Source organism: Polistes fuscatus, unplaced genomic scaffold (genome assembly GCF_010416935.1).
Source record: "Polistes fuscatus isolate 324 unplaced genomic scaffold, CU_Pfus_HIC Scaffold5, whole genome shotgun sequence".
In the NCBI taxonomy this organism is placed as follows: Eukaryota; Metazoa; Arthropoda; class Insecta; order Hymenoptera; family Vespidae; genus Polistes; species Polistes fuscatus.
The window spans coordinates 13,305,294-13,331,679 of NW_025113129.1; the positions used below are offsets into that span (position 1 = coordinate 13,305,294).

At 33.9% G+C, this 26,386-nt stretch overlaps 1 protein-coding gene across 3 annotated transcripts in view; it reads left to right on the top strand.

Moving 5' to 3' along the window:
• The window catches only part of LOC122522636 (ribosomal protein S6 kinase alpha-5-like), a 35,713-nt gene that overhangs the window by 1,941 nt on the left and 7,386 nt on the right, over window positions 1-26,386 (top strand). Inside the window, exon 1 of one of the 3 annotated variants that reach the window (XM_043643864.1) lies at window positions 5,388-6,972. The exons of the other annotated variants lie outside the window; for them this stretch is intronic. Coding sequence (XP_043499799.1) covers window positions 6,732-6,972 — 241 coding nt within the window. The 5' untranslated portion in view covers window positions 5,388-6,731. Of the gene's footprint in view, window positions 1-5,387; window positions 6,973-26,386 lie in introns of those variants that run through there. 3 annotated transcript variants of the gene reach the window in all.

Here is a 26,386-nt window from a genome sequence, read left to right on the forward strand (position 1 = left end):
GTATAAAATAATGGCGATACCGATTTTCGGGGAAATTTGAGTTTTATACCGTTAATGGCTTATTTCGTTATGGCGGACATAAAGCGGATATATTCCATGGAGTCCCTAAACATGCCGAGTGGAACGTCGATGGAACTTGGAATTCATGTATGCAACGTGATCACGCGTAATTAACTCTTTAATGATTTTGCACATCGAACAATCGCGAGCCATCATATTTCGATGATAAATTAATGCTTTCAGATACGGTAAACCAAGATGGATTCGCTAAAGCTTCTTCTCATTGTTCGTTTGACCCTATTATTTAACTTTTATCGTTTCATACTATACATTGTTTTGTAGAGAGAAGTATTCTTTTAATTAATTTAATATTTATTTGATATATTATTTTCTTTTTATTCTCCAAGTATTATTCTATCGTCGCTAAAAGATTGTACATAAGATACATATAATTAGAGTATGCAAATGGTCAGGTCAAAAGAGAAAGCAGCCGAATAGCATATCTTAAATCCTTTTTCAGGAACAAAGGGCTCATGCGAATTACCGAGTCGATTGTTTTCTTTAGTCGAGTCATAGATTATGGCCTTGGGTTGATTCACTTCGCTAACGAATTTCACCCTCACGGTAAATCCCAGACACAAACAACTAAATCCATTAACACATATAAACAGATAAATGCGTGATTACATGCATAGAATAAACTGGACACGATTATAAAGGTCGGCCAAACAAATTTGTTCGAATCGTTGGTAGGTAAAATGACTCACGTCGATTCTATATAAACATAAGACAAAAAATATTATAATACATGATCGATTAATTGGACGGAATTATTATTGTAAAGTGTTAATAAAGGAAACACGATATATATATTTTTATTCTTTATCATTCATCAACGATAAAAGCTGATAACTCTTGATTAATTTTTAATTTAATTACGTAATACAAGGTATGAACGTTGTTGGAGAGATAAGAGACCTTCGTTGGAGTTACTCAAGAATCATTTTTTGTATGTTCTCACTGACTCATGACCTCGAGAACGAACGAAGGAAAAAGAGAGAGAGAGAGAGATCAACAGAGATTAATTTGTGGAACGTAGGTCGATTTTTTAGTCCCACCTTTTCGTGGATCATTAAATTTAAATCTATCCAATTAGGTATTCATTTTTATGATCAATCAAGGTTATTATTTATATTCTTTAGACGATATAAATTCGATATAATATTTTTGATGCATCGAACTTACCAGTTAAGTTTGTTTGCCCTTTTATTTCATTAATACAGAGTTGCTAAACAATTAATTACACTTTCTCGAGATCTTTTCGATAATTTTTCCTCTTTAGATTGTAAAGAAACAACGAGTCTAACTTCGAACTTAAAAAGTTTCGCGAAGAAGTAATCGATTAAAACGACAAAGATACTTTTGATCCATCCTGTATTTTTCAACGATGGAGACTACATTTGCGATGATAAACGAGTATACGCTAGTTTACTGGATTCGAAAAATACAAGAAGAAAAAAAGAAATCGATTTTAAATGGTAGCTCATGTTCATAAAGAATGTAAATCTAAATGATTGTAAGACAGTTTACCGAAGTTGGCCCTGAAGATCTTGACTAGCACACGTGTGCAAAATCCTAAATATAGAAGCTCGTGCTAGGAAGGTGTTAGTTACGATTCACGAACGAACAATATAATCATCTCTAACATTGCATACATCGTTTGTTAAAATAGATTCCTTATTCAGTCACGGTAGTTATCTTTTTCTAATATCTATAGAATCTATCTTTTTATGAGCTTATCTTATTAGAAGAATCACTCATGTTTATTGTTTTCGTACTATCGATCACCTTTTATTTGTTTGTTTTGTAAACAGTTTTATTTTTAATCTTCTTTTTTTCATAAATAAAAATTAATCTATGTTACAAAAAGAACAACATTTTGTTTGCATATTGCATTATTTCTAAGCTTTCTATCGGCCAGTAAATCTTTGAAGAAGTTGTCAGTGTGGCTGGAAACGTTGATCGAAGTACAAACTACAATTTTCAATTAGGAAGGTTCAAAATTTATGAAAGTTTTTCTTTGGATAACACAAACAAATATAATTTAGGGGAAATAAGATAAGGCGATGTGAAATCGGATAAAAAGAGAGTAAAAGGTTGAACAATGGTAGACAACTTATTCTTCGTCCTTGATGCGTTTCTTTGGACGATGAACTTGAATCGAGAATGTTTTCCAAAAATAGGATGGAAAGAACGCCATTGTATGAATAAGTAAATATTTCTGAACTTCTCTCTTTCTTTCTCTTCTTATACTTAGAAACTAATTAGGATAGAATGATAATAATAATATACTATTAAAAGAATGTCCGATTAATTTTGTTATGTAAATGAAATAATTTCGTTATATTCATGCATAGATTGGATAGAAAGCAGCAAATCGAGAAACGAATTGAAGCGAAATATCGAAGTTAGTTAAGAGAATGAAAGAGAAAGAGAGAAAGATGCCACTCTGGTAAATTATTTCAATTATTCCGACACCAGATATCTCCAATTGAAATTGTTAAACGACGAACTTCGATTTTATTTTTATTTTGATTTTTATATGTTCCTTTTCCTTTACTTCTCACTCAATTTACCGTTGACCCTACACCTTTTTTCATCGATCTTATGCAATCAAAATGTTCATCAATGGCAATGAATTACGCAATCCTGATTAAAATATAGCACGTGGCAGGATTGTCTTTCAATATATGGCAAAATTATTCATATTTTTGCTTCTAATAAATCAAGTAATAATAATGGAATGATAATTATAGTAAAAAAACTTGTTTTAGAAAATAGTTTTTTTGATTTGGATTTAATAAAATTCGCGTAAGTTGCAACACATGTAAGTCGTCGTTTTGGAGGCCACCTGGAGGGCAGGGAACTTGACACTCGGAAGGAACAGGGGAACTCTAATCAGGACTGACGAGATCGTTCCTCGTAATGTTCGTTCAGGAAGAAGGGGTGAATGAATATTCATGCTAAGGACACGGCCCTGGTTGGTGCCAGTGTTTTCGCCAACGCCTGTGTTTTACCCCAAAGCCTTTCATATCTCGTGTGTGGGCTACACGTTTTATACATCTTTTATGCCACTTAAAATGTGAATTTTGTCTTCAAGAGAATGAAATTTTCTTTTCAATTGTTATTTTTTTCCTGATCTTCGTCGAGTATTAGAAAAATCTAGAGATCAAAAATTAATCGAACACTGCGAGCAATTTGGCGACGACTCTTGTTTGAGACAGATCTTGTCTAAATTTACAAGGCCACGTTACACGAATATCGTTTTTTAGGCGAGTTTTTGTCATTTTTACAACGTGTTTTTAGACTGCTCTGTTATAAGAGGGTTGACTATACTTCCATGATTTATCGAGTTCCACTCGACTTCGCACTTTATCCCGTCTAACGATAACGTTCTCGTGTTGCCTTCATACAAGGCTAGCTGACTTTATCGACGATAGAAAATGTCCTTTTCTCGTGTCGGGCGAAATTTTACTTTTTTTCTTTTTTCTTCCTTTCCTTTTACCCTGCATCCTAAGTTATTAATTATATCATTTTTGATAATAAAATAAGAGACAAAAAAAATATCTGAAGACTGGATAAATGGCGACACTCGTTTCTAGATACAGCCCTGTCATTTTGAAAATATTTACGTTATTTAAATCATGTTTTATTGCGCAATATCGAAGCAAAGCAAAGATACTTGTACGTATACGGCACTTTAACTTTACAAATATTTGATGAATATATTTAAATATAATTTAATAATTGTTCACTCTTTTTGTAATAACGAAGAAGAAATGAAAAACAAACGATGGAGCGAGGATTCTTAGATACGTGACTGACACTTCGGAAATTGCCGCAAATTATGCAACGAGGGCACGGATTCTCGCTTGAGTCGACACTGTACTCTACGTCGCCGTTTCTCTTCTTCTTCTTCTTCTTTTCCTTCTTCCATTATTCTGAAATTTCATTCGCGTTCATGGCCAATCTTGCGACACGAAATATAATATGAAAGAATCACGATCGCCGCCGAGGGATTTCGGTCGTCGTCGTAGCACAGAGAACGCGTTTATTCTACACATACACAACATAGGAGTGACGGGGGTGGGGATGCGATCTTTCGAATCATTTTGCATGTTTAACGCTCGTAAAGGGGACTGCGGATTCGTCGAACGACGTTCATTAATCCTGCACGTACGCGTTCAGGTTTATGCGCGTGGACAGGTGACTTTTATTTAGTCATCTTACTCGGAAACGTTCTACGAAGTATCATTACAAATTTATCTTTAAAAGAAAATTATAAATTATTTTGAAAAATTATGTAATGAAAATGTTCGATTTAAAAATACGCATAGGTGCGCGCACACACACACATATATATATTATATATATAAAGCATTAATGGTATTGCATGAAAAAATATGGGTGGGGGCGACGAGAAATAGATACGCGGTTGAAGCGGACCTCGGTGTTTTCCAAATCAGCTGTTAGCTCGAAGCGGTGAAGGGTGACTCGACGAGTGCTGGGAGGCTCGGTGGTGGGGAGAGAGGACGGCATCAGTCAGTCAGTCAGTCAGTCGGCAACGAGCCTTCCTGCGGTACGCACGCTGTTAGATCGTTCGCGCGTACCTCTAACACCTCACTTTTCTTCTACTTATCGTTGTCACCTTAACTATTTTCTTTTCTTTTGTCTCAACATAATATACGAATACTCCAACAACTTAACATCGAGTTAACTTGGTACTAAATTTCGCGTACGCGTGTAAGCCTAACGTTCATTCGTACGTGGTATCGCGTCAGTGAAAGTGTTAACAACGTGCTTTTAATCTCAATCGAGTTTCCTCCTTTCAACGATAGATAAAGAAGAAAAAGAAAAAAAAACAAGTCTTCGAAGAATTTTGGATTGCTCGTACAATCGAAACGCACAGAGAAAAATAGAGAGAGAGAGAGAGAGAGAGATCACGCGTTCGAACTTTGAAAAATTCGGATAAGAGATCTGTGATATGTAATAGGTAAAATAACAAAACTCTTAAACGGAATAAAATCAAGGGAAAAAGATAGAAAGAACAAAATCTCTCGGTTTAAAAATAAATTCTAAAGACCAACGGGAAGATCGAACGAGAGAATAGAAAGGAGAGCATAATAAATATTCGATTATTCGAAGTAAGAAATATTTGAACACGAGAAGAGATTTAATGTGTACATATAGAACAAATCAGTGAGAAGAATAAAGTCCAAGGTCGGAAAGCGTACTTGCAACAGTGTAATAATCTCTTCTTATATTCTTTTCTTCCTTTCTCTGTCTCCTCGTCGTCGTCGTCTTCTTCATCATCATCATCATCATCCTCCTCGTCAACATCATATTTTCGTCCCTCTCTCTCTCTCACATGTACGGCACCTTTTCTTCCTCGTGCCCCCACCTTGTCCTCCAGCACGTTCTCTCGGGTCGGTCGTCGTCGTCGTCGTCGTCGTCGTAGCAGCAGCGGCGCAACGAGCATCGGAAGGAAAGTGTGTCAGTAGGATAACGACGAAAGCACAGACCACAACTTGGACGTCCTTTCCTCGATGTCCTCCTCCTCCTCCTCCTCCTCCTTCGCCTCTTCCTCCTTTATCCTTTACGAAGTGACACTTTTGCTCGACTTTTTATTTCTTTTAACCGTCGCGCGTTGTGCCATTTAAACGGCAAAGTACGTCCGAAGGAATTGGAACACGTCGGTGGCAAACTACTACTTGCTACTACTACCACCACCACCACCACCACTATTACTATTTAGTTACCGTAAACTAAACTCGATAGGAACGAGAAAGAATTTGTTACGACACCACCTAGAATCGAATTTCAATTCGCCATTTATTTTCTTCCCCCCCCTCCCCCTAACTGCTCCTTCATTTACTCTTCTCTTCTATTCTCTTCTCGTCGCGCGTCTGACTCCTCCGCGTAGTTTCTTTTTCTTCTCTTCTTCTCTTATTAACATTTTTGCCATTTCATCTTGAGGATAAAAAATAAGTAGAAGAAAGAGTTAAGAAGATTCGCTGCGTCGATGTCACGGCGAAAAAAGAGCGAGTTTCTTCGCGAGAAAGAGAGAGACAACAACCTTGTTGCGTCATGATCATAATCGACGAGAGGTGTGACGTTAGTAAGAAGTTATAATAATAAGAATAATATAACATTAAACGTATAAGAAGATATAAAAAAAAAAATACAGGGAAATAAGAATATTGTATAGAAGAGAACGGTTAACTTTACTTTCTTATTTCCTATTTTATTTGTATTATTTTCTTCATAATCTTCTTAATGAAAGAAAAAAAGAGGAAAAATCATGTGGCATTGATTTTTGTAAATTTACCTCCAACGATTTAATCATTCCACATAATATACACATATATCCGCTAAAGAGGAGAACAAAAATCTAAGAGTAAAAGAAGAATAATGATTCGATTAATCGGCTAATTCGTTGTACCGAGCAAAGTAGCAGTTATTCGATTATTATCGCGCGGCTCCCCGACGTATCCGAGAGATTAAAAAGCTTCGAGAGATCGAATAAAATACAACGAAAGAAGAAAAACAGATTTGGAGAAGAGAAGAGAGATAAGAGTTAAGAGAAGTAAAAGAAAAACAAGAGGGAGAGAAAAGGGGGAGACAATTATAAGAAAAAGAAAAAAAAAGGAAGCACCTAAGATTAGTGAAGTATGTTAAAGAGAAGAGGAGCGTCTAACAAAATGAAAAATCCCGAACACGAGAGTGGTTATTTCGAAGATGGAAGTGACGGGAGCGACGTCGAGGTTAACGTCGAAGAAACGATCGTAGACGAAGACAGGAAATGCGGTTCTGCTTCTTGTTACGGCCTTACCAAGGCCATCGACGGCCTCGACGTCAGAGACTCTCAGGAACACCTTGCCAATGGCTACGAACACCACCGATCGAATCGAGGTATGTGTCTTCTTCTCCTTTACAACTATTTACATTCCTCTTCTTCGCTTTCACTTTTTCCTTCTTTTCTTCCTTTTTTTACGCTTGGTCGCCTTCCGTCCCTAATCCATTCATTTTTTAAATCCCTCCAATTGTCACTTTCCTTTCTTTTCTTTTTTCTCTCCACGTGTATCCTTACCATTCTATTCAATTCATTATTTCTCTTTTACCGTGGATAATCCCTCAAGTTGTATTTATTTTTCTTCCTTATTTCTTTATCTCTATATATTCTTACCACCCTCCTATGTAATTGCTATTCTCTTTTACCTTGGGTAATTCCATAAGAATATAAAATCCCTCGGAACTTTCAATTATTTTTCTTTCCTTTTTTACCTGCATCCACACCTTCCCCTTAATACCGTGTTTTTCTTTGACGATGGGTAATTCCATACCAATATAGCTCGACGAACGTTCTAATCGATGTACTATGCTCTGAAAAGAAATGAGTCTTCTCAGTCATTAGCTGTCCTAGTAACTTGTAGCCTCTTTTCAAGTTAAGTAGGACGGGTTACTAAATAAAAGGAAGAAAAGACGGAGATCCAAAATATAGAGATCTGTGGAAGAAAATTATTTGATTTTAGTTAATTCATTCGTTCGTACATTGATCAAAGTCAAATAAAACGTGAAGATTTAAGTGTTGGATAGAACATTGAACTTTGGAAAGAAACTGTTAACATTAAAAGACGCATGTTACTGCCGCAGTGTCCTAGAATTCGATGCTATCCAAAATCTCATCACTCACGACCAGCTGTAAAGATTTATGCATCTTGGATTGGCCAATGAGCAATGATCGTTTATTGCTCTTTCCTCGGAGATTATTTTTATCTTCAAATTATAAAAATTTCAGAGAGAGAGAGAGAGGCTTGTAGTTTTAAGATTTGATCAAAATCTCGATGGATAGTAATTGATTTTCCAAAAATTATCTAAAGATTTCTAGGTGCGTTTAAATATTATTTATCGGCTAAGCTAATACATTTTAAAAACTTTTTTCCAACTTTGTCCTTAAATAATTTATTCTATTTTACATAACGATAATAATCGAATAATTGTTCCGTGTAACGAACAGTGATAACCCAGTGGTTCAAGGTCCAACATTAGAGATATTCTTCGAGCAATAGACAAGTTGCCCGAACAAAAGTATTTTTGTACGAAGCTATCGGGAAGTTCTCGTTTTCGAGAATATACATATTCCCCCTGGATTTTTCTCTCTCTCTCTCTCTCTCTCTCTCTTGCGCGCGCGCTTTTCCTCTTTTTATAGTCAGTCTATTGAAATTGATCTCGTTCGTGCTCGCTTTTCGCGTCCTTTTAAATTTTCACGCTTTATCGGTCGGGGCTACGATGTATGCGAACGTATCATAATCTATATACTTGCATATATACATATTATACAAGGTGAGATAAAAGTTAGTTTCCCAAGAATCCGCAGAAAGCACAAAATTTGGAACAGTTGATAGAAGAACAGTCGCTCCAGATCTTTGACACTAATTCTCCATTGTATTCCGTCGTAATGTAAATCGTTAATGAAAAACGATGCAAATTGTGTATCGAGTATAATCGACGCTAATTTTAATAATATGCGTGAACAAATGCAAATAGGTTGTTTAGAATTATTTCGAGGAAAGTGACTTTTATCAAGCTTTGTACATTAAGTCCAGTTCGTGAACGAAGAATGAGTCGAAGGAAACGTTTAACGCGAGAAATCATAAATTTCCTTTATTCTTTCTTCAAACATTCTTATTGTCACTCTCATTAACACCCAAAACAATCGCTTATTAAACTTTCTTGATCGATTGGATGATAGTTAGAATTCGATGCTAACATACGTCTATAGATACTTACATCGATTTCATTCTAATCTTAATGTTCATTACTAAGCGTCTATTTCGAGATACCAATTACGTGCTTTTAATGGAGAAACGAAATTACATTGGTTACTTGCTTTTCAAGAGAGGAAAAGATAGATAGAGAGAGAAATGGAAGAACCCGTTTTCCCCTTCCAACCGGATATTTATAATTAACCGACTAATTAACGCCTCGAATTTCTTTTTTTCTTCTCTCCTCTTTTCTCCTCCTCTTCTCTTTCTTTCTTTCTTTCTTTCTTTCTTTCTTCTTCAAAATATCGAACGAGAAAGTTTAAACGTGCCTTCAGTTTCATTTCTCTTTCACAGAACCTTAATCGCTATGTTTCGCCATCTTGTCGTAATTCGAATTATTGAAGTATATTTCGACGTTAAAACGTTTCGAAAGTTATCGAGAAACATATTTAATTAAATATACATTGTATATACGTATATATTTATACGAGTACATATATATATATATATATATACAATATGTACTGATCACGAGATATCTCACATATATATGTGTTTCATTTATCTATTAGGTAGACATTTTGATTATGATTAATAACAGCCGATAAGAAACACTTGATACTTTTAACTGTTTATATGAAATATCTGTAACTATGTATTTCGATTTAATTAGGTATATTTACATAGTTATCTACGAATAACATAGGATAAGCCAAAAATTCATAGATTAGATCTCATTCGAGTCGCTAAAAGAACTTTTGGCCCGATCTAAAAAACAAAATATAAGTTATTGGAAAGAACAAAATATTTACGTTAGATAGTTTCAGATATCGTTTAAATCGTTGATTCTTTTTATTAAATATATTTGATTTGATCTTTTCCCTATTATATATTAATCTGCTTGGAATAGTAAGACGTACTTCTCGATTATTTCCACGAAAATCGATAAAGCTAAGTTACCTTAGTATCACGTGTTTTATCCATCCGGTACATTATACATATATCTATCTATATATAATATGTATAGTATAAAGTGTATATTATGTATCTTATACTCGGAGATCGCCATTTGCGATGTAAAAGTAGGACCACAGGGAGCTGCTGGCCTACAAGTTCCGAGATTAAACCAATTTTCTCTCTCTCTCTCTCTCGTTCTCTCTCTTTCTCTCTTTTGGCTTTAGGTTACAAGTATGTATGTATATAGTACATGCTATGTACAAGTACTGCGAAACGACAACCATGCTGCTTAGTATGAATAGTTGATTTCAATGTTTTCTCACATAACCGAGCTACTACATATATCGTATATTACATGCAGGATTTCTACAAGTATAGTTCATTTCTACCACGTTGCATAGAATTCGTGTTACGAAAAATTTCCGATACAAATTAGACGATTAGGCTTGTAATTTAACTATTTGCGGCTTAATTAGCGTAATTACGATAAATTAGATATTTTTTATAGAAATGTTTATCGTAAATCATCGGTACATGGCGTACCGTTTCATTATTTTATGCAATCTTGTATGCATACGTTTGTATCGAACGGTTTATGCAACGTTTATAAGGTGTTCCGTGTGTGTAACCGTGTTCTCGAAGTACCGTGTTGTAGAAATATATTTGAGAAATTTTTCATCCATGTTATATCGAAACCATGTTTTCAGAGTATCGCATTTTAAGCGGATTGCGTACGTGTGTGTGTGTGTGTGCGTGCGCGCGCGCGTGCGTGGGCGCGCATATCTGTATATGGGTATACGTAGGAACGTATAAAAGGTATATATATAATATATAAAAGCTTTCTCGTTTTCTGCGAAGCAAAGTGTACTAGCATATGAAAGTCCATAAGCCGAAGAGTATACCATGTCGTTTCACGAGTTCCATCGTACTAACTAACAACTTCGTTCCGCTTTAATTGGCCTTTACGTTATCGTTCTTTTCAAAAGTATCACGGTCTCTTCATTTTTTCAGATTTTATTTCTTTTTTTATTACTATTATTAAATATATCTACGTATTTGATAAACAATTTTCGGCGAATCAAAGTACCTTTGAAAATATTCGCGTTTCTATTTTTTCTGTGAATTTTCTACCACTTGTCGGATTTATACCAATCGCGTTCTTAATTTTTATATTTTTAACCAATGCAATATATTATAATTACAATGAAATAATTTCTACATTGTTCGTGCATTATATGTGTAATATATGGATAGGTATTTAGGTGTTAAAAAAAAAGAGAAATTCTTTGAAAGATAAAGTGACTATTGATCAAGAATAAGATTTTATCACTTTCTCTTGATACGAATTCACGCGTGCGCGTGCACACACACACACACACGCACGTGCAAACCACCACCTACACATAACGTCGTATAAAAGATCGGCTACGTGCTTCTTGTCATTTTTCTTCTTCCACTTACACACTTTCGAAAGAGTTTAACGGAACTGTTTACGACCCCGACATTATTATACGAGTTCCTTCCAGTAAAATCTCACCTAAGAATCAATTTAATACGCATTAAAGTCAATATAATACAAAGTACACATTTATTAATATACTTGGAATAATAAAAAATTTCGATCAGATATTTTATTAATGAAAAATTTTCAACTCGGAAAGTCATCTCTGGTCAGGAACGTTAAAACGATCTAAAATATTAGTAAAATACTTTACTGAATTCGATTTATCTTAATCGATTGTTAATTAAACGAAAAAAATGTGTATTGCAATTTAGAAGCACTGGGTATATGTTCGGAGCACCGTCCTTTTCGAAATTCACCTTTAGACTGGCACGTTGTCCTCTGAGAAAGTTCTTTTATTAAATATTGTTTATATGACTTTCAGACTGTTGCGCATGTGTTCAACGGTTATAATATACATAATTAATAGAATTTAAGATTATAACGTTATGATTTTAGTATTTTTATTATTTTTATGTAATTTTTTCAACGCTCCTGCGCAGTGATAACTTCGAAGGTAAAATAATTGTTAATTAATCGATAGAAGTGTTTATTGTTGTTTAAAAGTTCGAAGTATATGTTCTGTCAACCGTCTTCCTCGAAATTCACCTTAAAACTGGCACTTGTCCTCTATGCAAATTTTTTTATTGAATGTTGCTTATATGACTCTCCAAATAAGGAAATTCTATTTATTACGAATATTATTTTCGTTACACACATGAGCAACGTTCGGAAGGGCAGATAAACAACTTTTAATAAAAGAATTTTCATAGAAGAGAAAGTGCCAGTCTCAAGGTGAATTTCGAGGAAGACGGTTGACAGAACGTATTCTCCGAGCTTTTAGACAACAATAGACACTTCCATCGATTAATTAATCATTTTTTTAATAAATTAACACACTCTACTTGTATTTAAGATTTTTTTAACACACATGCATTGGTTTAAACATTACATATCTATTAACGTACTTTGAACATTAAATAATTTCGATCCGATGTTTTATTAAATGAAAATTTTACCCCACCACCTCGAAGTCATCACTGCGCAAGAACATTAAAACGAATATACCTTTGTTGAAAGAATTACATAAAAATGAAAAAAAGTGCTAAATTTAAAACGTTATAATCTTTAATTTACTTTGTTACGAATATTATTTTTCTTATACATATGTAGCCTTAGGGAAAAGTCATATAAACAACATTTAATAAAAGAAACTTTCTAGAGGTTAATGACTCAGTTCAACGGTGGATTTCGAAGAGGACGGTGCTCCGAACGTATATTCAGTGCTTTTAAATTGCAATAAATATTTTTTTCGATTTATTAACAATTATTTTAATACTCTAATGTACTCTATTTATATTTCAGATTTTTTTTTAACTTTTCTACGTAGCGATAACTTCGAAGGTAAACTTTTCATCTAATAAAATATCTGATAGAAATTGTTTAATATTCCAAGCATATCAATAGATATATATATGTACTTTATATTATTTTAAATTGTCTTCATCTTACATATTTTTTGAAAACCGGTCATTACATTTTGATGACAAATAAAAAGATAGAAATAAAGAATGTTTCTAAATCACAACATGGGTGCGTGTTATTCGAGCCGAATTTTTTCCGAAGAAAAATATAGTAGCTGTAAATAAGAAGAAATAAAGGAAGAGATTAACTTTTTACGATGTACGTTTTTAAACGTCGTTAAAATTTCTTCTTATCGTGTCAGAGAAAAACATAAAACGAAGTCGGTGATTGATATCCAACAGATGGATACATCGAGAATCGATTTTAGGTTTCCAAGTTTTTCCCAGAAAGAGCTTTTGTTGACTTTCATTATCGTCATAACTCAGTGACTAATCTATTTTTTATAGTTTTTGTCCTTTTTTTTCCTCCTTTTTTTCAGAAAAATATATGAACGATCATTTTAAGCGTATACTTAACACATACATATTATACATCATTTATCCAAATGTATATACATTTCGATATCTCTTTTCGATACTCCAATACATATTCGATTGCTTTCGAGTAACGCCCACGAGATATTAAACATGTTATTCTAAAGTTTCGAATTATTCGTATAAAATTAATTATTTTTTTTTCTCTCTCTCTCGATATCGATGAAATTCAGTTTCGTTTAAATTCTACGCTTTTGTCTTATTGCGAGTTAACTAAACACGTAGCTTTGTCATTACATTATGTAATAATAATGAATAGTAAAACGCTCAACTATAATAAACGAAAGATAGAGAGATAAGTTCCTGCTTTCAAACTCGAAACAAGCAGAGTTTCTGCCGTAGATTGTGTTAAATGAAAATATGAAAAAATCAAATGCACGAACGTACATGAAAGCTCGTTATTAAAATTTATCGATAAGTAGGATATTTGGAAAGTTTGAACAAATACAGAATGTGGACTTAAAGTTTCTTGCTGATTTGAAAAATCAATTTCTTTTCTTTGAAACTTTTTAGGCTTCCAGTTAATCTTGTTCTTTTATAATCTAAAAGAAACAAGCTCGGAGAGTTTTTCAAAATAACAATCGATATTTCAAATTACCTAGAAACTTTTAAACCGTTAATGCGTTGTTGTTAATAATAATTTAAATCGGATATTAATAATAGACTACTACCAAGGATAAGAAAAACTTTACAAAATTTTTTTTCCTAGTTTGTAATTAACGATTATTATTTTGTTTTTCGTTCCGTTATTTTCCGTTCAATATTCATTTCATTTTTTGTCTCGTTCTCGTATTCACGCATTTTCACGAGTCTAACTACAAAGTGTACGAATTTTTGTTGTAAATATTATCGCCAAAACAGATGTTTCTCTTGAAATTCGTAAAGAAAGAAATTGTAAAGGTATATTTAAACGTTTCAATGCCATACGTACGCCCGATCTCGCGCAACTAAAAAAAGAGAGAAACAAAAAGAAAGAAAGAAAGGAAGATATAAAATAATAAAAATAAAAAATAAGAGAAAGAGAGAACGTTCGATAGAGAAAATTTATACAGCTGTTCTACGAGACATCGAAAAAGCTTTAGGTATCATCGTCCTCGATAATAATTTGATGCCGAGTGTGTGCCACGACAAAACGATGAATTTGCTTTAAGCAAACGACACGTTACGCTTGTTTGCTATTCTTTATTTATTTTTTTATCTTAAATACTAAAGAAGTATATTTAATATCGCTATAAATTAATCTGCTATGTATTTGCAAGCAAAATATCACATACGTTTTTTCCTTATTACTTGCAAAATTCGATACGTATCGATAACATTTTTCTCTTTTAAATGCACGCGATTTTTTCTACAATCCAAAAAAAAGTAAGTAAAAAATTCGAATGAAAATGAAGAATGATTAAAAGAAAAAATAATATTTTACTTTGGAGAGGAGCGACAATGACGATACGATTATCTCGTTTATTGACGTAACACGATCACCCGTTGCCTCCTCCCTTTTCAATTGAGGAAAAATCAATCATGGCTCGTATCGAATGCGACGATATATAATATATAATTTAAGTATCTTTTTAGAAGACAACAAATGCAAAATAAAATGAAGAAAAAGGAGAGGAGCGATGGGTTGAGCGATGACCGGCTGGTGCACGTGTGCAATGGAAAGAAACTCGAGCTGCGGATAGTAACAACACCACACCGTTACGAACACGTGCTTGAAACCCGTTATCGAAGCGAACGGCCTAAAAGTAACCTTCCGTTTCGATTTCGGCCCCGATTTTCGTTGCACCATGCACCAGGGGAAATATTCGTCGAGAATCCATGCACAACTGATGTAATTCTATATAATATTAATCAAATTTATTGTGGAATCTTTTCGATGCAATACTCCATAACATTTTATTTCATTTTTTGTATGGAAACATTACGGTCCACTAAACGGTATGGATTTTCACGTAAATTTAATCGAACGGGCGCGTGCACCTGCCCCCACACGCGCGTACTCGGGACACATGTAATATGTTATTTTGAACATTTCAACAAAAACATTGAACAAAACGTTATCGAGGAAATTAGCAAACCGTTTACACCTAGTGCACTTAAAACAATATCATGGAATATCCACGTGAAATAATCCAACGTGAAACTCTCTCTCCCTCCCTCTCTCTTTCTCGTCTGAACGTGCGGGACTCCTCTATACGCGTACGTAAGTTTATACAGGTACATATTTTATTTCGATGTGTTAGTATATACGATTCGAGTTATATCGAGATTTCAAGTTTGTAGCTTCGTAATAGGGTTTGCCACTCCGACGGTATCGATATTTCGAGCCGGAACGAACACAATAGGTTTTATACGTATTTCTCAAAATATTCATTGCAACGCTTAATTAAAAAATTGATTATATAGTCTTTTTTGTTCCCTCCCCTCATAGTAATATGTAACAATAGAATAAAACATTATTAACCGGACAATTTGTTTCGTACGCGAAGTATTTTATTTTCGTTCGATTAATTAATACAAATGAATGCATCTCTGAAAAGGTAGACGCGCATTAAGACGAAATGTTTGTTCCTTCGTTCGACCACGGAGGACAAAAAAATAGCGAAGAATCAAAGAAGAGAGAGAGAGAGACGAGAGAGAGAAACGTCTCGCATCGATCTCTTCTGCTTTTTCTTCCTCTTCTTCTTCTTCTTTGGCTCCGTAAGAGACGTAGAAAAAAGCCTGGCTAGACTGATGTAGATATACACTTACGCAATTCCATTTTTTGCTCTTTCGCGAGAATTCACGAGAATTCACGAGAGGTTCTTCTCGTAAGTCCTTCTCTCTCTCTCTCCCTCTTTTTTTCCTCGAATTTCGACTAGTTTTGTCTTTTTCGTCCGCTTAAAAACCAAAGTCAATGCCAATTATTTATATTCGCCTAAACGCGTTTACGCATATTATTGTATTTTTGTAAAATAATGGATTTCTTTATCGATTCGAGTAATCCGCCGGTATTTATCGAAAGAGTTATTTTTGTATTTTTTTTTTTATCGTAGGAACGATTTAACGAAAGATTAAAAACGATACAAGAAGAGAAAGGAAAATACGATTGAAAAGATTGATAATAAAGGAAGAATAATTGTGACGATATATAACGTTGATAAAGCACAAACGAACGATGCAAATGGCGTGCAATTATATCTTAAAAGGAAGAATAACGCAAAGTCGATGGACTTTGGAAATGTTAACGATGTCGGATGAAAAAAAATCAACGCGATCGGTGACGCCAGTGGGACGCAATATGTCGTTGATTTTTGTCTTCTTACGAATCTACGGGAAATAGATAAGGAGGAAAATAAGAATTTGACTTAAGCTCGATGCAGGGGAACATACGCGTTTATTATTTAATTATATAATTTATATAGAGAAAAAGAGAGAAAAAGAAATTGGAGAGAAAATTTGATTTATTTTTATTCGAATGAACTCGTTCTTGTACGCGTGCGACGAGTGTACATGCAGGTAGGTAATGGTGAAAGTCGAACCGGAGGATTTTTAGAAATCGTTTCTTCCTTTCTACGGGTCTTATATCGAGTCGAGGGCAAAGGATAAGGATCGTTTCGCGGTTTTAAAACGACCAGATTTGTAATTCGTGGTGTAACGTTTCTCATTCATTATTTAACACTCTCTTTCTTTACACGTAAGCTATACGAAAGTAGAAACATAGAAAAGCGTTAGCCCTACTGTGCCATTGCTATTACTATTCCTATCCGATTCATCGATCAGATAATGTATTACGAGGAAAGAAAAATAGCGAGCAATATATACATTAGTATTAAATATTAGAATGTTAATTGGTTTTCTTACTTGGAAATAATAATCCAAGCTCGCCTACTTAAATTCCTTCGCTCCATTAGATTATCGTGAAATGATAGCGAACGAACGGTATAACTCGAAGCATTCAATAGAGAGTATTACTCCAAATGAAAACAATAGGTCGTAACTTTGGAACAAAGACTATCCTTTTGGCTCTTAAGAACTCTTCTCGTCATCTCTGTTCCTGTCACGATAATACAGATCAAAAACAGAACTCGGTCTTAGAATTTACGATTCATCCATCCTTAAGATCTAAATGGCTTACAAATTTTACCGAATGTTGGATAATCCGGTTTATTCTTAAACTATTTTGCGCGAGGATAACCGAACTTTAAATAATAATGATATTTGTTATATATGTACGTACGCGAAAAAAATAATCAATTTTCTATGTGGCCATTGCAATTTATCGGAGATGATTAAATGATTGCCGAAGAATACGTTTATTACGTTTATATACGTGTGTGTATGGTCGTTAACAGATTTTATGGGAAGTCACCATAAACGACGGAAGTTAACAGCGACTACTACCTTGGCCTCGGTCGAGCTCGTTTATGGCTTTCTACTAAATATCTTTCTACTTGTTCGCGATATAAAGTCTATGATCTATGATCTACCAAAGGGGGAAAAGCTTTCTTCTTTTAGTAGGGTGTAGGGTGTAAGTATGAACGTGTATCTTTTGCATAACTATAGGACAGTTTTGATGGACACTTTTCGTTTTTAGAAATTCATTCGTTTTGAGAGATTTTCATTTGATATATTTCATACAAAATTGATTTGCTCGTACGGATTTATCAACGCACAAATCACAGTGTTCCGCGACACGACGTTGTTAATAAAAATCCATCGTTTAGGTTGTTAAATAATTGATTATATAAAATAGTTGAAAAGAGAAAAAACACGCAGGAGGGAAAATCGCGTGTGTAGAACTCGGAACTATCAAAACTGTTGTTGGCCTTGACCTCCCACCGTGTGGTGCCTCAACTTTGCGTGACGTTCCGTTCTTTTCTCATACATAAATGTTGAATAAGCTAACAATAATTGTATGCGCGGATGTCACACAACTTCACTTCGCGAACAAATCTATTAATATAAAAAAAAGTAAGCGTTGCAAAAAACATGATAATAACGTGCATTGTTGTTTTCCATTAATAATCTAATTAATGAGCAATAACGTAGATCATTCTTTTGCAATATCCAAATAATACGGAGATAATTGATTTGTTGTGTTGCGTTGTATTGTTTCTGTGTGCGTAATACCGACTGAATGAAAAAAACAATCCGGTCAACAAAATTTCTCAACGTTTTCCTCTACGTCCAAGTATAATAAAATGCAACGCAAAATGATAATAATATAATATTAAAAATCGGTCGTTGGCTGTGCAATAAAAATAATTAAAAAAAGAAAAAAAAAATTAAAATAGATTTTCAATTGCAGGATTACGTAGCATAATTCTTTAGTATTATTACAATCGTATTTTTGTTCGATGTCCAATCCAAGTTCGTTATTATAAATATTAACATTTTCACGATGCTTGCGCAAAAAGGCCAGATAGATTGTTATTAGCATCGGAAAGCAAAACGTGACTTGGTAGTAGGGAGTTGTTATCCTCAAAGCGCATTCCACCAGTAATTCCATTTACGAATCGATACTTTACAATGGAGGGGAGGATGTTCTAATAAAGAAGAGGCTTCGATCGTTAGCTTTCTTATTATTCGTCCGATACATATATATATATATATTCATCTCTATAAATACAGGGTGAGCCTAAAGTTCTTGCCAAATTTCTTCAATCAATTATTTTCCAAACTAATTTCCTTTTTTCTCGGATCGCAAAACCACGAGCCTTAAGAATCTCTCGTAAAACAATCTTTTTGTTTTTTTTTTCTTTTTAAATCGTTTAAGAACTTTTGGCTCACCCTGTACATAAATTATCTATCAATGCGTGATTGATTGAAAATTTGTCGGAGATCTTTGTTGTTTTTTCGCAGCTCGAATAATTCTCCTAATGATTGATGAGTTCTGTTTCTAATAATTATTATAGTTGTTGTTGTTGTTGTTGTTGTTGTTGTTATTATTATAAAACTTGTTATTTGCCAACAAATCTTATGCAACGAGTATCTTAAAATGAAGGTAAAAACGTAGCATGTAACATGTTATGCCACAAAACGATTTTGTGGCTGTGCATACACGATCATCCGATCTCTCCTCGTTTATGATAATTATGCATACTGCGGATTATTTAATTATCACGATTATTGCGGAGAGAAGAAACAAGAGATTGCATAATTTTCTATTCTCTCTTTCTCATTATTATTGTGTCTTAGGATGAAGTAAACAATAGAAAAATAATAAGAAGAAAACGACGGGAAGAGTGAAAGAATATAAAAACGCGTATTTTTATAATACACATTACGGAAAGTTACTCGTTAATAAATATTTTCTTCTCTCGAATAGTTTTGGTCGAATAGGTGGTATCTCCTGGTAGCATTAGCGATCTACGGGAATTAGAATATCGTCGATAATAAATGTATCGATATCGTTCATTACGTAATGGCCTCGAAGCTATACAAGTTCTTTCCTTTCCTTCTCTCCTCTTTTTCTTTTATTGTTAGATGATATTTTTGTAGTCGTGATATTCTATAAAATAGCAAGCATAATTGCTATTATTAGATTTTAACATAAATAAGCTACCTACGAGAAACGTATTGAAATTCGAAATTATTTGTAGCCAAACTTATCCGATAAATATAAGTAAGTAAGATTTCGAAAGATCTCTCATTAAAATTGGAAAACGAAACATAAATAAAAAGAAAAGGAAATAATACTTTTTATTTGCATTTATTTTAACATTTTTTTTTCTTTTTTTCTATACAAATTATTGATCAACGTATAACCGATTCTCATTAGCTCAATGATATTCTTATTGAATGTTAGCGATAATCGATGTATCTCATATCGATGCATTCGAGAAAAATTGCTTGATTGTCGATTCAAGGTCTGACAATAACGGCAAACACATTTTCATTTTCATGCTCGATGACTCGCGTACGAATACAATGAGCGCAAAGTAGCTCGTTACATTTAATGTTTTTTTCGAGTAATTTATTCTTTTTATTTTTTGTATGGAACATAACACATTGTTCGAAAATAGAAAAATAGATAAACTAAGTAAAACGAATTATCTTTGGAACTGTGGTGAACGCGAGAGCAATTAAAATGTAGAAGAATGTCGGACAATAACGGTATATACTTTAATGTTAAACCGGAAGTTTCTTCGGCTCGACGCAATGCGAGAATGAACGAAACAAAAATCAAATACTCGAAAAATATATAAAAAAAAATATCATCGGGGAAGTAGGCTAGATTTTTTTTTGTAAATATCATTTACAAACTTTTACACCCATCGCGTATCTTCGCGTGATTTTTATTTTCTAATGCGTTAGAAATAAAAAAAAAAAAAAAAATATACATCGTTGTATTTTCCCGTTGGAAACGTGTAAGAGAAAAAATGGAAAATTGTATGAATAATATTTTGTACGCTCGCGTAAGTAAATACTTACGTTATCATCATTGTTTGCAAAGTACGTTAGATATACGCGCGTACGTGTGTATGTGTATATGTATGTGTGGCTGTGTGTTAATACTCTGGAAAGTTCGTGCTTATTTCTTACGTTAGTTTGCTGCTGCACCTCCTCTTTCTCCCCTGCCATTCCAAAGTTTCTTCTCCTTTTTCTTATTCTCTTTATTTAATTCTTCTTAAACATTTTTTGTTCATTTAAAAATGTTTCGTCGAATAGATTAGGAAGCTCGTCGTTGCACGGACCTTGTACGATCTCTTGCAATTTCATCTCGTCGACGTAGGAATTCTTATCTGTGATACGAGATAGACAAGAAGCGAAATAAAGACAAAGAAAGAGAAATATGAATATAAATACAATCGTTGCCTAATTACAAATTCATTTGTGTGTGAAATGAACGTCTCTCTGGGATTATTCATTATTTTGTATCGAATAATTTTGGTAGCGTGAAAAATGAAGGAAATAAAAGGAAATAAAAGGAAGAAAAGAAGAAAAATTGGAACACGGTGATCGACGAGAAGTCACTTTGCTTTCGGACGATTAAAACGCTTTCACCTCGGTATTGCCTAGAGCTAGAGCCGTTCTAATCCAAAGTCTCGCACGTTTCTCGTGCTTTCTTTATCTTCCAAGCCGCTTCCTAGGATTATGTAAAATATATAATTATATAAAAGATCTAACTTTTTTAATATATACTTTGACGAGGAAGCTAAACGTGCTTGCAATAATCTCATCATAGTTTTGATAATCTTCGTCGATACTTTGATTTTTGTATTTTTTATATCTCTATCTTTTTTTATTCCAAAGAAATTCTCGATATTTCCATCGAGTTGGTTGGTCTACTTTATAACTCATTCTTATCTAAATGACTTTATTCGCTTTATCTATCTAAGAGAATTAAGAAAAGAGATAATAATCCGATTTTGCCATGCGTTGAAATATTTTCATGAAACGAGTGTGGTCGTGCCCCTGTGTGAGTTACACGTGCGTATACTTTCGAAACAAGTTTAAAAGATGAATCTAAACGTATGTGTATAGTACGTGCATGTATACATACACGTATAAGATACGTGTGAGTGCTTGCAAGGATGTATAAAAGGTGGTACGGTACCTTGTAACGGTTGTGTCATGGTATATACAACGCTGATCGCACGCTATATGTCCCATTTTCATCGACTCCGAGAAGGGCAAAGGAAGAAACGATCGACTCGAACTACCGAATCAATTTCTTTGACGAAAAAATACAAAAACAAGCAGAACTAATTGTTAGACTTTCACGCGAACATTTAACTTCCAGCTCGGTCTATTGTCTTTCAATTTCATGGATCAACCGTGAAACGAACAACGAGAAGAAATTTTATTATCTTTTTTGTCAACTGAATTATAAAAGAATAAAAATGTCAAATTGCAGAATTCGCAGAGGTTCGTTTATGTCTACTACAATCCGTTCATGCGGCAACGGTATTGTGCTTTTGTTTTGATGAAAATATAATAAATTGGTGCATGGAAATAAGGCGAATCGTGGATAAAATTACTTGGACGCGTTGGACGAAGGTAAAATTGACGGTGTATAAGGTCGAACGAATAATTTTCTATATCAAGGAATAAAAAGAAGTTTGACGTTGGTTGGCAGCCGGTTAACATAGTCGGTTAGCATAGTCGGTATTGATCACTGCAGCTCGCGAGCACGAGATATAAACGCCACGTGATATAACTCTGTTACGTGGCCAACTTGGAGGATGCGGATTTTGAGGGATTATTTCAATTTTTCTTCTCTCGCTATGATATATGACATATTGCAACTATAAAAGGATATTAGCGAGTAGCATTAGCAATAATTCGATGAAACGTCGATGAAAAGATAGATAGACGATCCCAAAGAAAATTGATTAGACAAAACCTGTCGTAGTTATCTCGCAAGTAGTCAAATCTAATGTCTCGCTAATTGTTTTTTTACCTCGATACTCGGGGTTTTTTTTTTCTTGACCTTAGCTCGGAAATATAAATCTTCCTTTGTTTCTCGAATCGATCTTTTTCTTGGCATAAACGAGACGTGACGTATGTGAGATTAATGATCGCGTAAATAATTTTCTTCGAGTGTGATCTTCTTGTTAAATGAAAAGAATTAATGAGAAATAATATTTTTCTAATAAGAATGATTGATTATATTTTATCCGTGATAAAATAATACTCTTGAGAATGTAATAGAATATTCAAAAAGGACAAGTCCGATGGTTGTTTGCAAACTTGACAAAACGGATTTACAGCGGATGATATCTAACTCTGTTAGGAAATGATCGATCGGCTTTGAAAGGCTCCTCCTATATGGGGGTCTTTAATAGGTGTCGAGATAATTGCGACTAGTCGAATTACGCGTACCATTTTTATTTTCGTGCTATTGCGATACAGGAACAACAACCAACTAACGTGCACGCATTTGATATATATTTATAACGTTTATTTATTATTTTTATTTTCTAAACAAATTTATTATTGTTTCATTTTTTCTTTCAATCCTTTACCTCTTGCCTTTTCTCTAATATTTTTTCTATTATGTACATAAATATGAAAGAGAGCAGTACCGTCTGCTGCATTTCGCATTATTGCAACGAACGACGAACGAAGGAAGGAAGAAAGAAAGAAAGAAAGAAAGAAGAAAGTAGTAGTAGTAGTCGGTCCCGTTACGAAATAGCGAGTGAATGCGGACTATCTGGGTCAGACAAAAGCGGAACTTCCGCGACGAGTCTCGATTGCAGGCTGCAGTCAACAACGACTCCAGGCTGAGGGAGGGGGAGAGAAGCTTTCGATGCAAGCTCAGCGAGTTTGCAAAGGCCTCGCGTGTATCGCATACAAATCATTTCAAACCCCTAAACCAAGTGTCATTTACGCGTGCGTCCGTCTCCTTCCCCACCCGTTTACTTTCTTTTGCTTAATTTTACAAGTGTCTTTTTATTTATTCATTCTTATGGACTATTTTTTTACTCGAGTTTCATCTAATTAGGGATACGTAATTGACGAATAATGTTAACGTTATTAGATAAAACAAAATGTATTACATAAATATTCTCTTATCTAATTATCGATTTTATTCTATCTTGAACAAAAAAAAAAGAAGAAAAGAAAAAAAGGAACGAAAAAGAACTTTCTTCTATACCAAATGAATGAATTAAATTCACGTTTAAAATACACTCCGCGTAGTCCCCATTGTATAGAAGATAATAATTGAGTAAATTAAAAGAAGGAAGAAGGACAAAAAATAATATTCCTAATGGAGGTTTCTTTTTATTTTCTTTTTCTAGTTTTTTATTTTTGATTTGTAGTTAATTACTAGACATTTCACAGTCGAGGGAATCGAATCATCAGTCGTACGGAAGATCGCGTATAAACATTGTTGAGGATTGGAATCAGGCTCTGATCATCAGATTACCTGTTGCAGAAATCTAGTATGTGTATTCCGTAGTATCTAGTATCTTCTCTACGATACGGTAAAGGGAAGCTAAACCAAACTAAAGCAAAGCAAACTAAGCTGTCTAACTAATTAGATATATCTCTGAGTTAACATCTACCGATTCGTGTTCCTAGTTTCGTTTTAATGGGAATTCGGTCGGTAGACTTTAACTAGACCGACATTTGAAATCCTGCAAATGGCATTAAGAATATATATATATACATGTATACTTATAACGTAAAATGCCGTTTTAACGATGCAACAGAATTATTACGAAGCGGAAAACTTGGAAAACCAGCAATACGATTCGGTCGTCACCGTTACTGATTTGCTCGAATAAAATGTGTCTTTTTATGGTGGGTGATGGTAGTGCTCTATCTTTGCACCAAAGAAAGAAAGAGAGAGAGAGCTTGAAAATTGCCGAGAAACGTCGATTTGTCGTCAAAAAAAATTTACCAAGTAGTTTACGACAATAAAAATGGAAGGTATGCACGCGCAATATATAATATTATACTTGGTATACGTGTAAGCATATACGCATATATAGAAGCTGAATTATATCACTTATTTTTTGTTATATTCGTGTCAATGAAATCAATTATTTCCAGAAGAGATGTAATCATTCAGGTTTCTACGATATTCAAAGTGTATTTTTGTTGTTATCTGTGTTAATTATTGAAATATTAATTTGTTACAAGCTGCATGACTCACCGTGTATATATGTATAGATATAAATGAACATTTGTTACTCGTTATGGAATAACTCAATTTGACGTTAATTAACGAACTGAAATCCTGTTTCGAAACGCGATAATTATTCGCGAATTAATTTTTCCAATCAAATCCCATTCATCATTCGATAAAAGAAATGAGACTTGATTTTGAAAAAAAAGAAAAAAAAAAAAAAAAGAAAAAAATGTATAAAATCATTTATCGCGCACGGAGATCGATAGATGCAGATACGATGTACGTATGTAAATCATATTTGCTGATGGTTCGTAGAAATATTTTTAGTGAAAGGCATTTCAGTGAAAGGAATTACTTTATGTGCACCGCGTGACTGCTTCTTGCATAAAAACACGATCTTACGTTTTTAAGCGCGTTCTTTTCTCGTCAATTTCAATTGTGTACGATTTCATTTTTCTATTTCCCATATTCGTTCTATAAATCTATATCTATAAATCTATATCTATATATACATGTGCCAAATAAAATTGTTACGAATGGTCTTTTCTTTCGGTTACGTTGCAAATAATATGGGATTGGGTGGTAGAAATAAGGGCTGACCTATATAAACGAAACGAATAGACTTTGGTATTGTAACAGCATTGAAATCTTATACACTCTCATATTCGTAAACGTGCACGCACGTACGAGTGTTAAACATTGACAACATGCTTGGACGATGTCTCGCGAACACTCTTAAGGATTATAAGGTGTTAAAAACCGGTACAATCCTCTGTCCCGAAAAACCGGAACGCCTGGTCTCTCTCGCTCTATTTATAGACAGTTATGGCTTACATTCGTCTGCTAAAACGTTCAACGTCTATTACACTTTATAGGATGTATCATTAAAATCAATACGAAAGTTGGAAGAATTTCGAGAGGCTAATTATTTCTCATAGAAATTTTTATACTAAAGGAACTTAACGCGAGTTCTTTTAAATTAGATATAATTCGTTTCCAAAATAAGGAAAATTATTATGAAAAGTTCGTTTAGGTGAGAACCACTGGCTCGTTAAATATCGCAAAGAACGGTGACAACGCGCAAATACGAAACAAGAAGGTACACATGTGTTGAACATATAAATAATTTTTGTCGATACATCTCGGAACGACGAAAAAAGACAAAAAAAAAAGAAAAGAAAGGGGAAAAGAATTTGAAGATCAAAGATAAGATTGGTCGTCTAATTTTATCGATAACTCGTCGGAACGGTTTATAAAGGGATAAATCGAATTAACCCAAATAGATGGGTTTATCAAGTTCAGTGTCGTCTTTAAAAGGTAAATGCAAAGCAAAGAAGAGAAGAAACGGACGAATTAAATTTGTAAAGAGTCGATCAAAATGAATTTCCAATTATTTTTCTTCATTAATTATTCTAATTAACTGGATATGCATACCTAGGAAACTAAAGTCAAGGACGTGTTTTATGAAATGTATTGTACGTAACGACGTTGACAATTTCGTTGGAATTTTCTCTCGCGTTTCTACGAAATTTTGTTTAAGGAGTGCCACACCAGAAGGTAATTCCAGTCGACGTAAGTG